The sequence below is a fragment of the Lichtheimia ornata genome (assembly GCF_029851405.1).
Source record: "Lichtheimia ornata isolate CBS 291.66 chromosome Unknown scaffold00098, whole genome shotgun sequence".
NCBI classification, from domain to species: domain Eukaryota; kingdom Fungi; phylum Mucoromycota; class Mucoromycetes; order Mucorales; family Lichtheimiaceae; genus Lichtheimia; species Lichtheimia ornata.
This window is the reverse complement of record NW_026695418.1, coordinates 39,804-56,823: the sequence shown is the minus strand read 5'-3', so window position 1 is coordinate 56,823 and position 17,020 is coordinate 39,804. Positions and strand designations below refer to the sequence as shown.

Here is a 17,020-nt window from a genome sequence, read left to right as displayed (position 1 = left end):
TTGAAGGATGGCTCTACAAGGTATATATGCTTTAATAACAAACCAACAACTAGGATTAACCTTTATTCTTTATAGCCCTTAAAACACTTTGTCAGCAGCTTCAACAAGCAAAGCCTTTGCATATTGAATCACCACCTGAGCAACCTCGTCGTGCAGCTGTCGCAGCCATTCTACGATGTCGTCCCATTGAACATGACCACCCATCCACCTTCAATACTGACCCCATTACCAATGTCGCTGATTTCCTTCAACAACCTTGGGTGCAGCAGTCGAGTGAACCAGAACTTTTATTTATTCAAAGAGCAACGAGGGAAACTGATAGGTAAGAGAGAACAATGACACATGGCATGCTTTGATATTAACATGGGAGGGGGGGAAAGATGGTCAGGCCATGTTGCATTCCCAGGCGGTAAGAATGAAGCGAATGAAACAGATGAAGAAACAGCAATACGAGAAACCATGGAAGAGATTGGCTTGGATATCGGCAGCTCGGCATTTGTAAAGGTGGGACAACTCGATGAGCGGGAAATCACATCCACGGCTACTGGCAGACTCATGATGATCTTGACACCTTTTGGTAAGTTGAAAGAGAGAGAGAGAGGAAAAGCTTAAAGTAGTATCCAAATCTAATAAGATCCTTAGTCTTCCTTCAAGTGGTACCTGATACACCTCCATTGACCATCCAGGAATCCGAAGTGGCTACCGTACAATGTAAGTAGGAATGCATCTCCACCATCATCATCATTGTATTCACAAAGGATATTAATAGGGGTACCATTACGCTTCTTTTTGTCATCTACACCTTATCCTGATCAATCGATGCAAGAATCCATTGCACCTACACGTCGACGTGATAGTCGTATGATTGCTCCCTTGGCAAGAGTCATGCTTGGCACTGTCAGTTTCCCTGCTATTGATTTACCCGTGGATGATCCAGAGGAACATCGAATGCGTTTATGGGGCATGACATTGGGCATGACACGTGAATTGATTGAGCTTACCTGTACGGATACAACAAGCACCATCGATGGGAGGCCTGCATGGCAGCAGCAATTTGTAACCATGGCTGCCGCCAGACCCAAATTTTCCAATCTTGATATGCAATGGCTGGTTGAATTCTATCTACGCTTGTCCAAACCACGTTCAAAGACTCTTCATTCGTCTTCTTTGTAAGTTCGTATCACGCTCTCTCTCTCTCTCTCTTTTATACGATGGGCAGCAGCAGCAGCAGCAGTGGCAGCGGTAGAACTACCTACATGTGGCATTGGAAAATTAATTTGGATCATACATATCAATGTAGGCGGAAACATAGACATACCAAGGAAACCATTATCTATATTACTGCTTTTCGTCGTGCCATCTATACCGCTGTTGCCTTACGCATCCTCCTCCTGTTGGCTGGTATCGGTTATCTAGGACGTCGTTTACCCCTATCGCGCCTCATTAAGCTTTACTAAAGTTGACTAAACGCAAACACCCATTATAATAATAAACACGTTGGGGAATGCCTCATATCCTCATACTGGATGATAATGTATAAAGTGCTTGATGATGTGTGTGTATACACAACAAATCAACAAAGACCAATTACTGTATGTCTCCAATGAATCGAAAACAATGATCACAATGGGCTGAATTAAACTTTTTCTACTAGATAGACATCACAATGACAACGACAACCATGAGAGTAGGCTCATTGTGAAAAGCTATGGATGGCCATATCTGCATAGCTTAATCCGAAGGCATTCACCAGTCTTCAAAGGTATAGTGGGGCTCTCTTTGTCCCTTTCAACCTTGCGTTCATTCTTCTCATTCTTAGCGCCATAGCAAATTCATTGTGTATATGTGTCCTCTGACAATGAGACCATAACATACAAAGGTTGACAAAGATATAAAAGTTGCAAATACAGTATTGCTGTTATTGTAGGCATTTATCGCACTATGTCCCAAAACTCTTTTCACTACTCGCAGCTATCACTGTCAAGTCCGCCAACAACCCCAGAACAAATAAGAGCTCAACAACAACAGCAACAACGAGAAGAAGCTTCTCACCAACAAGAGCAACAACAACAAGAAGCTTCTCAACAACAACAGCAACAGCGGGCTCCACAAGAACGGTCTCCTCCACAAGAACGGTCTCCACAGCAACGGTCTCCACGACAACGGGCTTTACAACAACAAGCTCCACAACAGCAAGCTCTTCCTGTTCAACAACAACGAGCTCCACAACAACAGGCATCACAACCACAAGCTTCACAAGAGCAAGCTTCACAACCACAAGCTCTACCTCTTCAACAGCAAGCTCCACAACAACAAACTCCACAACCAGGACCTATTGTGCCTCCAGACGTAAACAATTGGTTGCATGATATCACTGTACCAGAAGCTTTCGAAATTCAAGGTATGCATATGAGGGTGGGAGGGATGCAACAATCATCACCTTTATGTTGTAACATCAATTTATTAGCTGCAGGTCTCATGGATCATATTCAATACAAGTGTCGACTAGCTATTCAATTCCTTGGGATATTTCCTAATGATGGCGAGGAGGTGGTGGAGCAACAACATCATCAACAAGGATCTCTGTTCCAGAAACTTTGTATTACTATTCTCATGGCAGTGAAGGTGATGGTGTATGCAATCGTGTTCGTACCCAAGGAGATTGTCTTGAGCCTCTTTGCCTATATCGACATGTGTGTTTTCTCGACCATTTTCAACTTTATCCTTTTCCACCTAAAGAACTTGGGTTATTGTCGCAGTGATCGCCCGTATGTTGATGCACACAGGCTGTTCTCGGTTCGTGGCGTGGAAACAAGAGCAGGGAGATCCAGAGTGGCCATTCGTATCTTAGCCATATGGTTCGCAGTTGAATTGTTGAAATCATGCGTGGATATCAGTGTCACCGAAGCCATTGACAACATGTCGCCCTTGTGGAAAACCCCAAAGACCATCGAGTGGAACGCTGGCATGGAAGTAACGACCTTTACAGATAACACGGTTTCCAGGAAACCGTTGCCATTGTTGTTGTCAAAAAAAGAGCCACCACCACCAAATCACGTGTCATCCTCACCATGTGCCCAGCTACTCCATAACTGTATCGCATCAAAGTTGCCACGATGGTTGTCCATGAGCGACATGGGTCCCAATGCCCTTTTATGCAAAGCGTGTAATCGTTTCTTGACGGGTTGTGAATGTCACCAAGAGAAGAAGGAAGAGCTGCCTCCTGATGCTGCATTGGCCACCCATGGATCGCGTGTCATTGCAGGCCTGACATCACCAACTTTCCAGCAAGGCGGCCTATTTTCCATATTCAAACGACTTCAACGACGACCACGCCCTAGTCCTATCACTGCCATTTTGCCTTGGAAGGAACCTGGTGAATGTTGGCCTATGGCTGGTAATCATGGATCCCTTGGTGTGGAGTTGAGCCAACCTGTATCAGTCAAAGCGGTCTCGATCGATTCTTCGGATCATCCCTTGAGCATGGCCAGTGCACCAGCGGATTTTGAAGTGTGGGGATTGATCCAGTACTACGTCGACGACCATCATCGATCTTGGAAGTATCCTTGGGATTCCTTTGATTCTATGATGGATGGCAACATCTTGTTCCTGGGTCGGTTTATATATGACTCAGCAAGAGGCCCTGCTGTACAAACATTTGAGATCGATGATCATGTCGACTTACCTCCCGTCAAGGCCGTTGTATTCCGTTTTCTCAATAATTGGGGCCGTGATGATTACACATGCATCTATCGCGTTCGTGTCCATGGTGAAAATTAGTAGTAGAAACATCCATAATTCCCCTTATTAGTAGTGTTAAAATTTTCTGTTACAGTAAATACATGATCGATAATCATACTTTGATGGCTAAACGTCGAGGTTGGTTAGACCTTTGATGATTATACGTACAATGTGAACTACCAGCATCTTGCTATCCTGATTCTCGTGGTATTAGTACACTATGTCAGCCAATCTCACGAAAACCTTGGAAGAAGAGAGGAAAAGAGCCTATCCTGAAACTTAGGATTGTGTATGCCACACGCCACATAGAGCTTGAAAGCTGCATAGTAATGCATGTCACACACAGACATCCCTCCCCTCCAATACTACCACTGGTGCTGTAATAAACGTTGCTGCATTAGCATTTGCTACCCCAACCCCTATTGGTTTTAGGTTAAGGTGTAAGCACATCGTGGCATAATGTTATCTACACCCAATTTGTAGTCAAAGCAAATCGATTGCTTTTCTTCGTCCAAGATGCCTTCTACTATAGCAATTTAACCATGCATATTAAAAATAATGACGCTAACCAACATTTGGTGCTTCTTTTTGGTTTCATAAGTATACACCGCATACATAGGATGATGATGTATATCATCACACTAATTTCAGGAGTTATGTAATGCTCTAGCATGTACGTTTAACCTATGCACACTAGACGATCAACAAGGATCATCCATACATAGCTGCATGATTTATTGGATGCATTTGTATGGTATGATACAAACAGGTAGAAGAATCTAAGACTATTCCTTGGAATATGCACATTATTGAATCACGTATATACATGCAGAGAGGGGGCTATAGAGATATGAAAAGTCGCATAGCACCACGTTGATCAATACTTTGAAAAGGAAGGTCCACATGTAGGATTCTTCAAACACACCTTGAAACTGGAGATGGGTGCTATTCATGATTCAGGGGTTTAGCTACCCATTACATTTTCCCTTGTGTGTTTGATCAAGCTGCTGCAATAGCATACACACAATGCGCTTTGACTTGTTGATCCCAGCTTCCTTAGTGTGGCATTATGATGAAAAGCCCGATCTAAGCACCAAAGATGAAATCATCATTCACGATTATAAAAAGGGAAGAATCAAAGACATGGATAACCGATATCAACAGCTTTCTTTTCTTTCATCCATTCGACTCGTAAAACAATCAACATGCTTTTCAAGACCACCCACTTCATCGCTTTTGCCGCTATCATGGTGACGACTACTTTTGCCGTACCTCTTTTGGGTCTTGATGGTGGAAATCAACAAGGGCAAACCGAGGGAGGACAAGGAGGTGGAGAAGCCGTCGGCGGTCTCGTCTCCAATGTGCAGAATACTCTCAATTGTGCTGTGGACTGTGTTACCTCCTCTGGCCAACCCCTTGATTCAGTGGATTGTATCAAGGCCGGCTGTGTTGGACAACAACAGCAAGAAGGCGGCAGTGGTACCTCGCCGCAGTAATTATTATTATCGTAATGGCGTCAATCAATAGCCTTCCATAGAGGAGACCCATTTACATTCGTTCAGCAGCACTTTTATACTAGCACTAGTTGTAGCTCTTTTTTTATCCATTGTGCTTTACATTAAACATCATCCAGTGATTAACCGAACTCTGCAGTTGGCAAAAGAGTGGTGTAAATGATATGCAAAAGGGGGAGATGATGTGGACCGTACCAGCCATTGGATGAAGATGTTTTCAGCGGCTCATAAAGACGTCATGTTTCATTATGTAGTTTATTGCGTTGATACATACAAAGGCAATACACTATAACTTTTAAGGATCGTGCTTGTTTTCTGCCATGGTGTCGCTATCTGAAATGTGCAACCTGCTTCTTTACCTCTTCCACCCCGACGCAAGAAACAAGGCTTTCAAACAAGCTCTTCTTTGGTCAAGATTACTATATTCAAACATGGACATCTTGAAGAACAAGGAGGCGTCATGTACATGATCAACAACGAAGCGACAATTTCGTACCGACATTGAACCCATCAGCAACAGCAGAAGCAGCATCGCATTCCACACCGAATGACATGTTGAACGAGCGATGCCTATTTTGTGTTCAGCCATATCAAAAAGATGGATCAGCATGCTTTCTACATTGATGAATACGACACCACAAGAGGATACATATGGTTCAAGGTCGTTGTGCATGAACTGCAGGGTCGGCCATCCGAGGCTGGAATGACGAATATGGAAAATGCTCGCTTTGTTTACAGCCCATGATCCCACTTTTTACTCTCGCAGCATTCTTCCATGAAGGCGAATTCAACAATGATACCAGCAAATGATGATAAACGACGATGATGGATGACGTGAGTTGATTCTCCCAAAAGAGAGGATTGGATGATGATGAAACACTAATTGGGATCAGCTGATCACGTGCAAGTAGTACATCAATGCATGCAGCCCAACCTAAGCGACTCAATCAAGAATACCAGAAGCCTTCCAACGTATGCTGCTACAACATATCAAGGACCGGAGGAGGAGTATGACCTATTCGTTGTGTATTGTAAGTCATGTTGCCAATGAATAGCATCCTTATCCACCACTAATACTATACCCATTTCATTATCAGCCTAAATATGTCTTATACGGGTCATGCATTCCGAGAGTCAACAAATGCCAACCATTCTGTGTCACGCGCTGGTTCCCTTTTTGAGTCATTGACCGGAAACTGAAAAAGGGCGCATTGCATCAGCCAACTCAGCATCTATCTTTCTCTCTCACTCACACACACACAACACCTCCTGTCTCTTCTTTCACTTTCCTCTTTTTTTCTTGTATATAAACCGCAGCACACACACTTTTCTCTTCACACATACACATACATGGATAAGAAAGCAGAATTACCACCTCCACCTGTTATTGCTTGGCAGCATACCAATGAGACACACAAACGATGGACATGGGTGCGTCGCTTTATTGCCGTCTTGGTTGTCTTGGCTGTAGTCATGCACTGTACAGCTCCACGTGCTCGCCTTTCACAACTCTGGAAACATACCTACAGCAACGACAAGGAGCCACAACTAGTGCTTCATACGGGTTTCCCAGTCCCTGATGCTGTCGTTGGCCAAACCATTCAACCCAAGGGATATTCAGCTGCGATGGCGTTTGCACCTGTAGACACATCCTCCTCCTCTTTGACAGTACAAAACAAGGAAAGCTGGTGGGACCGTATTTTCTCATGGCGTCATGTCCACTTGGCATCTGTTCAGTTGGCTGTCACAAGCCCTGGTCCCCTCGATCACGTACGCGCTACCATTTCTATTTGCACATCCACTCATGACGACCTATGGCAATCCATCCCAGATGCAACAAAGTGCATAGCATCCACAATGCGTGGTGTTGATGAAGGCACAGCACCCGATGAACCTCTTGGCATTATCACCTGGAATCCTGTACAAGAAGAAAAAGATGCTATCGTGCTCAAAAAGAACAAAGTCTACTGGTTGGTCGTGGAAGCTCCCCCTGGTGCTGATGCATTTGAATGGGCTCTTGCACAAATCTCTGGTGGTGTCGGTGCTCATCAAGGTGTCGCCTTGGAAACTCCCGAACGCGGTTGGCAGCTGCAAAATGCCGATGATGATGACGCACCTATTCCAAGTGTAATGTTATCTGTAGTTCCCCATTAGTTATAGTTGTTGTAGCTTGTAGCAATGCGTGTTTTCTTTCGTTTCAACTAAAGTTGAGGATATCTCCATGACAACAAAGTACTACATATGTGCGGAGCAAAATGGGATAATCGATCCGATGACATTTCAGTATGACATTGCGCATATACTCTCACGCCCCCTTAAAGCATCCCATCATCCTATTATACAGCTTCATTCATCATTCAACATGGTGATCGCCGAAAAGGTTATTACTGCCACCGTTGTATCATTTATTATAGGCTTGTTTAGAAAGTCTTTTGCATATTAGCTATACTATTATTACTAGAATAAGTTGTAAGAAGGGATGCTTGATAAAGGAATGGAGGAGAAGAATCGCCGATCTCATACGTCATTTCTTGATGATATTATGGCACAAGTAAAATGGCTTGGTATCTATGATCTTCGTTATTGGCTTGCTATTTCAACTCACGAATCATTGTTTACTTACGACCATTATGTGTATGTGCACGCAATGGCCCATCCCAAATACAGTCATCTTTGTGTTCTTTACATCCCTTCTCATTGTGATGGAATTGATTGCAGTCAATGGCGTTGATGACAGAAGATTGGATGAGTACCAGGAATAGGGTAACACTGAATGTAGTAGGAAGAGGACGGAAGAGCATGGTTGTGAATGTTTGTAAACACACACATCTTGTTCGAGCTTCTTATATTTGGGTAAATGGGAATCCTCATCCAAAACAAGTAAAAGGGCGTATGAAACGCGAGATCTGGATCTTGGTATACAGTAAGGTCACATCACCACCCCGTTCAATGGTAAGTCGCATGTGTGTCTCAGGGGCAGATAAGATCATTTTGGATGCGTTTGACTTTTTACATTTACATTAACATCTACAAGATGATGTTACCCCTATGGTGTCAAATTTTATCGATTCGGGATATGGTTATTATGATCGATCGGCCAAAGACTATTTTGTGCCGTAGTTGTTGACACGCTGCTCATCCGGAAATGCCATGCAATCTATATTGTATTTGTGCAAGATGATACTTTGAAGTATACAACCCCCATATCCTAGGGACCCATGATGCGCTGCCGGATCTCCTTTCTTCTTCAAGCTTCTTCTTGTACAGTAGTCAAATTCATTGCTGCTAGCAGGAACCCATCATCTTTCATTGCTGCAATATGATGATCAATGAAAGGAGTGGGTGTACAGTATTCTCTTTATTTGCCCTTCCAAATTCTCAAAGCAACACTCAAAGGAGGCAATTACCTTTCGCGCGGCATTGCAGGTTCGTCTCCACACCATGTTTCCTTGGTTTTACAATGCACTCATAATAACGTTGTTCGATAATACAGTCTTTCCCCCTCTTCCCCCCTTTTGTGGCATAAAGTGCCAGAGATTTGGGTTGCTATTTGTGTCGCCATGGCAACGCCCCTGCTATGTAGATCAAGACCCAACGTTTATAATGGCTCCATTGGAGGCACACACATACGCATGCAAGGATGATAATCCCCTTTACAGCCTCAATTGCTATCATCCTTGTATCAGCAGCAACTGGTATAAAGGAAGACCAATGCAATGGAAAAACGTATCCCTTTTGGAAAGAGCGTGCATCCATGTTTTTTTCTTAGATTTCTCCAAGGATGTGCACATCCCCTTCCTCCTTTTTCTGCATCCCCACACTGAAAACAAAGAAAATGTGGTGCAGCTAAGCCTTGCAATGGCTGTAGGGAATTACTTTCTACATACCCTGGGTTTGTCTGTGGATTTAATGGTATACTGGGGGTTAAATGGGCAAGGGGCAACCTTCCTTTTCTTGTCATCTCCACAATATCCTTCCCAAAAAGAAAGCGTCGTCCATACACTCACTCCAATTTTTCAGGTGGATCACAAAAACAGCGAGCTGCTTGCTTCATCATTCTATCTCGACCATTCTTCATGACACACTGAAGGTCAATAGTCATGTAAGGAACGATGGTGTATGATATTAAATTCATCATAAAGTGAGTCACCTTCACTGGGATCGGTCACGATCGACTTCATATTTTGACACAAGATCGCTTTCACCCCGCCGAGCAGCTTTGTTCTATTAAAGACCCCACGTTTGATTGTAAAGTTTAGAGATACAGGCACCTTTATGTTTTACGTATGCTGTAAGCGTGATGGTATATGAAAGATGGTCTTTGTTCATTGCCAAGTAGTATGACTATAATAGAGCTAAAGATGCAGAGGGGCGTGTTTGTGTAACCCAGCAGTTTTGCATGACTGGAAAGGTTAATGCATGAGGCTTTATACACTACGCAGTAACTCATCATTGGTAGCTAATAGCCACTTCCTCCCATTCACCTTTTGTATCCACTCCAATGCATGTGAACGATTGTCCTGCTCCAGCCCAGCATGCCCATCATTCAACTTTCTTGATCCGAAAGGTTTGACTGAGTATCGCTCAAACACAGAAGTATCATCTAATATCAGAAGAATCATTTTGCAAACTTATTTGTACACTGCCAGCTAGCAGTCCATTCCTCTCATTCAGCTTTGTTGCCCAATCCAATGCATACGAACGATTGTCCTGCTTCAGCCCATCGTCTCAATCCTTCAACTTTCTTGATCCGAGGGTATTTGACTGAGCAATGCACACACAAAGAAACATCATTCAACACCAAGAAGTCTACTTAATTTCCAGCTCTTCCGCTCCCCACTTCTTGTCTCTTCCTCCCATTCTCAATTGCTCGTCCATTAAAGTGCTGCCACCATCTCTAAACGATTGTCCTGTCTCAACCCATCATGTCAATCCTACGATTGTCTTGATCCGATTGTCTTTGACTGGAGGGCAAGTTCATGGCTGCACGCAGCCTTCTTGTCACTCTTCTACAACACACGAGTCTCTTGACACAACACACACTCTTGTACACTCCTCTACCACGATCAATCGTAACAGCATTTACTCCAGCAATTGCTACGAGCAAGGTCTTCATCGTCTCCAACAGCGTTCTTTACTTGCAGCAACCTGTCTTACAGCCTTTTCACGTGAACAGCAGATAGCTAGTATATGCAGGCAGCTTTATTTCCGTGTAGCAACTTGTTTTCAATACATACGATTTGTCTATGGATATGGATATGGATATGGTGGATGGGATGGAAGGAATTGGATATATACAGCGCGTGGAAAATGAGCCTTGTTCTTATGCATTCATGCGTGATGCCATTATCCTCAACGATTGATGCATCCAATCACCGTATTTACACGCTATCCCATGAAAGCTACTATTATCATCCTTCGCGCAACCTCTCAACCAAGTACAACCATCATCATGCAACTGCATATTTTGACATGTCATTGGTATGATTTTTGCGACCACGAATCAAGAGCCACTTCACACCGAAGAATAGAAACGTTCCACATCGATGTATCTCCCCCTCCATTAAAACAATTCATTGTACGTCTCAATCTATCTCTTCTTGTGAATGATGTTGGATCAAAAGGCTACATTGGCGAGTACAGCATCACGTTGTCCACCAACCATTTCTCGGTTTCTATTGTGTATATAAGAGGACTTCATTGTATGATAGTAAGATTTTGGTATGGGATATACAGGACTGTTGAAGGATATCCACATATGAATGCTGTGATAAGGAAAAAAGAGAGGAAGAGAAAGGGTCTTCTTGATTGATTCGTTGTGTCTTGAACAAAGGCTGTACTCGGTAGTATAGTTCATCCCCTTCCCTTCCCTTGTGATTTCGACGCAAGAGAGTAAATCAGAGAATGACGTTGTGCTATTTTCAGGAACGACAAATAAAGGTACACATACGGAATGATTGTAGGTCATTGCAGCTTGGATAGCTTTCATCGAACGAATTTGCTCGTTGCCAGGGTTGTTGGCTATGCATGATAATGCACACGAGCTTCTTGGTGTTGTGTAAAGCCTCATTTGACATGGTGATAATGTACATGTAATGACCATTTTACCTTCTTTGAAGCAAATCATCGCCATTTGTCTTACATGCTGAGGATTAGGATTGTATGCTATATGCGTAGATTTTCTTCATGTTTATTCATCACAATGCCATAGTAAGCTACTTGTCCAAGGTCATTCAATGGATGTGATACCATCAATCAGACAGGGTTCACGTAAGTGAAAAGTAGTAACAACAGCGAACAGCTCAAATCTGCATCTTTTGGTTCAAGTTTCTGTAAAATTCTACAGGGGTAAGCAATCCTGGGCAGCAGCAAGGTTTCGTAACTAATGATGAGCAGTAACAGCATGAGTAATAGAACAAGAAGAAATGCAACATGCGTTGTTAATGCTTACGCTGAACGTATTTTTCTTGGCCGTCAAGTTTGTATACCATGTTATGGATATCCGTTGCACCTGGTCCTGGCCAGTAATACTTTGATCGACAATATCGGGTACTTGCACTGTGCCCATAGCAGCCACCATTGATCCATTCACAATTCGAAACCTCCTCGTATACGATGCCAGGCTTATCTTCGCAAAGACCTTCATTGTTGGCACTCGTAGTCCATTGGCAGTGACCTTCGTTTTTACAGCTAGCTTCATTGCTTGAAAGCTCTTTGCACCAAGGAACAAGTTGGAACAACCCATGATGAACCTTGGTTGGATGCGTACTTGTCGTTGGAGTAGATGAAGATGTAGGAGGAGCAGCAGCAGCAGCTTGCAAAAGAGTTGACAATGTTGCGATTGCAATAAGCGAGCAAACGAAAAGGTAATTCATCCTGCTGACATGAAATGGGATGACATGGATTACCCAAGTGTCTTCATTTATATATCGTAGAAGCATGCATGGATCATGCAGGAACACGCTTTGGCGTTAGAGTATTCAAACAAGATTACGAATTCAGATGCTGCAAACACACGTGTGGCCAATGCTTTCCTTTCAACGTAAAGATTGCTTCTTTGCTGTGTGCATATTAAGACATCATCGGGACCTCCACAATTTCATTTCAGGTTTCATTTGTAGTTGAGCTTGAGACACCTTTGGTTTAATGTCCCATACTACGTACACCATGTTTTTCTATTTCACGTACAAGCATTACTAGTACCGGTCAATAAGCCCCTTAAAGTCACACCTGCATGATGATACAGCAAGCTCCTTGATGCGAAACCTTTATCATTCATGGTGATGGTCCCTATGATTATCCATGAGATATTATTACATGCCATGAGTGGACCAGTGTGTGGTAAAATGCCCAGCCAGAATATTGTACCATACGCATTACAACATAATTGGTTAAGGATTGGCTGGTAGATTGTAGACCCTTTGATGATTAAAGTTTTTACGATATGGCTTGCGTGTGGTCCAGGGATCAAAAGGAGTCAATATCTATATATGTTGCTGGCCCAATAATCGTGATAACTATCATGCTTCAAAGGCGACGATCGCATATCTCCTAAAATAGACACACCAATAGCATAGAATACGCGTGGATCTGATATTCGTTTGATTGGCCTTATACCATGTTACATACAAAATAAGAATGCACTTTTGGTTGTAATAAATGCCCATTTATATTAGGAGAACAAGCTATGGCTAATGATAATGTATAGTGATTGTGGGTGTGAGAGTGCTGATAAAAGGTGGTTGCACTTGAATGGCCAATTCGGTGGGTTTGGCAATAGATGATGCGACACAAAGAAGCGGAGCTCTGATGATTCCACGTCCCAAAGAGTGCCAGCACCTTCTACTCGACTTCCCTCTTTCTTACTCGTCCTTTTTCTACTTGCTCTCATCATGGCTGAATCCGCAACTGCTACCACCACTACCACCACTGCTACTACTCCTCCCGCTACGCTCACTCCTCCTGTCCTTCCATCCCATGTCAAGAAGCCCAATGAAGAAGAACACAAAAAGGCACTCGCCGAAGTGAACGCGAGAATCGACAAGCTCCAGAAACAAATGGTAAATTGGATACACGCGCGTGCCCCATCCATCATCTGGAAGAGTATTCCGGTTGCTTATTGTCATTGTAGGATGCTGTCAAGGAAAAGATCAGCAAGTTGCCGGGCAAATCAGACAACACTCGTCGCGAGGAGCTTCGTGCACAACTCGCTGAAGTGCGTGAAAAGCAGGCAGAGATCAAAAAGGGCAAGCAAGCTGTCTATGAACAATTGGATGCCTTGAATGAATCGATTCGCAAAAAGGTAGGTTGATAGAGTTGGGGTGTGTGACATGAGTTGGGCCGTGCGTTGTATCTTACAATGGGGTTGTAGGTTGGCAACATCAAGGGTCTTCAATCCAAGGTACCTTACAAGACTGTTGCTGAAGTCGATGAACGTATCAGGTAAAAAGGAACAAAGATGTAGATGATGATGTCATGTATCTAAAACCTTGTTTATAGTGAATTGGAGGGCAAGATTGAAAGTGGTGTGAGAATCGTGGAGGAAAAGAAGGTAACGAAAGGATCATCACGTGTATAGAGAGAGAGTGAGATAATAACATGTACGATACCTTATAGATGTTGCAAGAAATCTCTCTCTTGAAGCGCAACCGTAATGCTGTCGAGGGATTGGATGAACAGCAAGAGGCCATCAACAAGGAACGTGCCATTTATGATGGTATTCGCAAGAACATTGATACTGAGGAAGCCAAGAAGCTCAGCGAGCAATTTGAAAAGGCCATGGCCGAGCTCAATAAGATCAATGCGGATCAAGCACAACAACGTGAACAACGCAACAAGTTGTATGATGAGCGGACGCGTATCAAGGGTCTTTTGGATGAAGAATACAACCAATTGCGTTCCATGCGTGATGAGCATCGTAAGGCCAACGACGAGTACTACACATTCATTCGTCAATTGCGTGAATACAAGCGAGAACAAGAGAAGGTGCGCAAGGCTCAAGAGGAAGAAGAAAAGCGTAAGGAGGCTGCCAAGCAGGAATTGGAACTTGCCTCATTGCCTGCTTTTGAGCATGAAATTACCTTGTGTGACAACCTTGGCAACTTTTTGCAAAGCTTTTTGAACAAGGGCGAGACCAATGGCAATGCTGCTACTGCTGCTGCAAACAATGAAGAGGATGCCAAGAATGCTGCTGCAGGTGGTGGTGGTCGTACCATTGAAGCTCCTGATGGTGTTGCTCTCGTCAAGAAATCCGATCGTGAAGAGAACTACTTTGTTGGTGGTGGCAAAAAGAAGGGCAAGGGTGGCTCAAAGAAGAATGCCAATGCTGCATCCAGTGGTGCTACGCCTGTCTCGGATACGCTCAAGTTGCCCCTTGCTACCATGGAAGGTTTCTTTGAAGTCAAGGTCACTGTTCCCACCAAGATCTCGGATATCCCATCGACTCTTGAAAAGTTGCAAGAACGTAAGGCGTACTATTTGGCTGAACAACCCCGTGTCACTGAAGAGAACAAGAAGAAGGCCCAAGAAAAGATCGATGCCATGTTGAAGGCATAAAGGAGATATACATTTTGGGAGAGGAACTATTTACATAACAATAGACGGATAGAAGGATGGTAACAATGACCTTAGTTTTGATAAAAAAAAGTATATATCCATTTCATTCTTTTACACATTTGGCAAATGGATTAGGGGGTTGTAATTCTTCTATGGACCATTCTGGTAACACTACCAAATCATCGTCCTCATCTTCATCTTCACTATTGTATGCTGTCGTACTTTCGCTGTTGTTGGCTGTTGTGCTTGTTGACGATGAATCGGCCCCATTGCCATTATTGGATTGTTGTTGTTGTTGCTTACCATTGTGGAGGCATCCAAATAAGCCTTCTTCATGCCCTGGTAACTCATCTTTTGTAGGTGATGATGCCACAGCCGGCGCTTGCTTGTCATCTTCTTCCAACACCAAAAATGATTTTTGCCGCATACGCACATTCCATTGTAAAGAGCATTGAAGTGAATGAAACCAGTCGCATGTGGAACCCGTACGTGCAACTGTTGTGAGTGGGTTTTGAGATGCAGTGATTTTGACGTGGTCACCCGCTGTAAATGATGTTGAGGAGGGGAAATGATCAGCTGACCAATGTCAAATCCACATGGCACATGTTATACTTACGTTTCAACTCAACCCGATTACGGCCATCAAAGCTGCAATAGGCTGATCGTACACTACCAAAAGGTACAACAACACGAATGACCATTGTCTCTGGCAAAAGCATGGGTCTAAAGCTAAGAGTGTGTGGGCAAATGGGAGTCACCAAGGTTGCACGTACTTCGGGATGGGTCAAGGAACCACCAGCAGAAAGCTAAAGAATTTGTGAATATGCATACAAAGATTTTATACATGACATCCATACCGAGTAAGCAGTGGAGCCTGTGGGTGTAGCAATGACAATACCATCCGCTTGTACGGTTGTCAAATGACGTTCATCACCAAATAATTCCAACACGGACATGTACGCGCTTGGACCACGGTCCACCACAATTTCATTAAGGACTTCATAGGTTGCACAGGGAGCTGCAGTATAACACGGGATCTCTTTGCTCACTGCATCACGCTCAGGCTCACTTAGATTACGTGATTCGATTTTGAGCTGCTTTTTCATCCAAGTTGTCTCTATATGAGCGAGTTGGCATGCTTGCAAAATGGATTCTGATTGACGTCTTCGTTCACATGCACTATTATCTTGCTGATGCCGGTAGATGGTACAGCTTAGACGCATACGTGCCGTAGTCCTATACCCTTGTTCAAAGACTTCCTTGAACGTCTCACGGTGATCATGATATGGATACGTTGCAAGGAAATTCAACGAGCCCAAATGAAAAGAAAGAATCGGTGGGACGTAGGATTGGAACAACCATGATGTAAATAGCACCGTGCCATCACCACCAAGCTACACACATGCACGTATTGGTTGGTATCTTTTACCTCTTTGCCTCATCCACAACTTACCGTAAGGATCAAGTGAAACATCCTGGGGTTTTCATGCAGCAAGGTGGGTGTCCAAAACTTGAGATTCTTTTTGATGAGTGGGTTGACTTGAGCCATTTCATGGTATCGAAAGCATTTTACATGCTCCAAATGAGCATCCACATAGCTTAAAAAGATCGGCGTTGAGAACCATGGTAGCATAAAAAATGAACGCACAGACATTTGCTTACACTGTAAATGGATCTTGTTTGCCGAATCGGGGTGTGCAAATCAACCATTCAGTCAACCTTCTTGTCATTCTTAGGAGCTTTTTGTCGCCTGCTTTGGTTATGATGACCAGTTTGTTTTGATTCGGATCCCATTTTTGGAGCACTGGTGCATGTTGATGAATAAGGATACAATAGCACAACACCACTTTTTCGAGACTTACTTGATTCAAAGTGCTCGGGATGTATAGGTGAAGATATGGGTGGTGAATGTACACTTGATTGACGACGTGGACGTGGTATATCTGTGTTGAGATCAGGCATAATGATAAAGATGTAAAGAATAGGAAAAGGTATTCATGCAAGGGATTGATGGGATGAAGGAAGGGAAAAATGGTCAGCCGTGTGACGGGAATTAAAGTTGACCTATCATATCGGATTGGTCCCCGGTTGGTTCTCGACAGCCCAACTCCATCACTCATTTATCTTTCCTTTTACCAACCATGTGAAAGGAAATCTTTTTGTACCTTTTTCTTCCCCGCATTCTTTCTTTAACTTTTTCACTCCAATAC

The 17,020-nt window shown here is 43.4% G+C and overlaps 7 protein-coding genes across 7 annotated transcripts; 5 read left to right on the top strand and 2 right to left on the bottom strand.

The window, feature by feature from the left end:
* Positions 1 to 7: 7 nt before the first annotated feature.
* Positions 8 to 1,457, top strand: O0I10_011721 (uncharacterized protein; the record flags this gene model as incomplete). Its single annotated transcript, XM_058491684.1, has 6 exons — positions 8 to 20; positions 76 to 322; positions 381 to 577; positions 643 to 711; positions 770 to 1,169; positions 1,301 to 1,457. 6 exons carry the CDS (start codon positions 8 to 10, stop codon positions 1,455 to 1,457), a joined length of 1,083 nt encoding a protein of 360 aa, XP_058337557.1.
* A 484-nt stretch (positions 1,458 to 1,941) lies between these two features.
* O0I10_011720 (uncharacterized protein) lies at positions 1,942 to 3,780 on the top strand (the record flags this gene model as incomplete). The annotated part of the gene is made up of 2 exons (XM_058491683.1): positions 1,942 to 2,401; positions 2,468 to 3,780. 2 exons carry the CDS (start codon positions 1,942 to 1,944, stop codon positions 3,778 to 3,780), a joined length of 1,773 nt encoding a protein of 590 aa, XP_058337556.1.
* A 1,166-nt stretch (positions 3,781 to 4,946) lies between these two features.
* Positions 4,947 to 5,237, top strand: O0I10_011719 (uncharacterized protein; the record flags this gene model as incomplete). The annotated part of the gene is made up of 1 exon (XM_058491682.1): positions 4,947 to 5,237. One exon carries the CDS (start codon positions 4,947 to 4,949, stop codon positions 5,235 to 5,237), a length of 291 nt encoding a protein of 96 aa, XP_058337555.1.
* A 1,368-nt stretch (positions 5,238 to 6,605) lies between these two features.
* On the top strand, positions 6,606 to 7,409 carry O0I10_011718 (uncharacterized protein; the record flags this gene model as incomplete). The annotated part of the gene is made up of 1 exon (XM_058491681.1): positions 6,606 to 7,409. One exon carries the CDS (start codon positions 6,606 to 6,608, stop codon positions 7,407 to 7,409), a length of 804 nt encoding a protein of 267 aa, XP_058337554.1.
* A 4,286-nt stretch (positions 7,410 to 11,695) lies between these two features.
* Positions 11,696 to 12,130, bottom strand: O0I10_011717 (uncharacterized protein; the record flags this gene model as incomplete). The annotated part of the gene is made up of 1 exon (XM_058491680.1): positions 11,696 to 12,130. The coding sequence occupies one exon, from the start codon at positions 12,128 to 12,130 to the stop codon at positions 11,696 to 11,698; it is 435 nt and encodes a 144-aa protein (XP_058337553.1).
* Positions 12,131 to 13,147: 1,017 nt separating this feature from the next.
* On the top strand, positions 13,148 to 14,810 carry O0I10_011716 (uncharacterized protein; the record flags this gene model as incomplete). Its single annotated transcript, XM_058491679.1, has 5 exons — positions 13,148 to 13,315; positions 13,387 to 13,557; positions 13,627 to 13,697; positions 13,755 to 13,806; positions 13,872 to 14,810. 5 exons carry the CDS (start codon positions 13,148 to 13,150, stop codon positions 14,808 to 14,810), a joined length of 1,401 nt encoding a protein of 466 aa, XP_058337552.1.
* Positions 14,811 to 14,913: 103 nt separating this feature from the next.
* Positions 14,914 to 16,772, bottom strand: O0I10_011715 (uncharacterized protein; the record flags this gene model as incomplete). The annotated part of the gene is made up of 6 exons (XM_058491678.1): positions 14,914 to 15,353; positions 15,427 to 15,616; positions 15,668 to 16,204; positions 16,264 to 16,408; positions 16,473 to 16,614; positions 16,673 to 16,772. 6 exons carry the CDS (start codon positions 16,770 to 16,772, stop codon positions 14,914 to 14,916), a joined length of 1,554 nt encoding a protein of 517 aa, XP_058337551.1.
* Between the last annotated feature and the right edge of the window lie 248 nt (positions 16,773 to 17,020).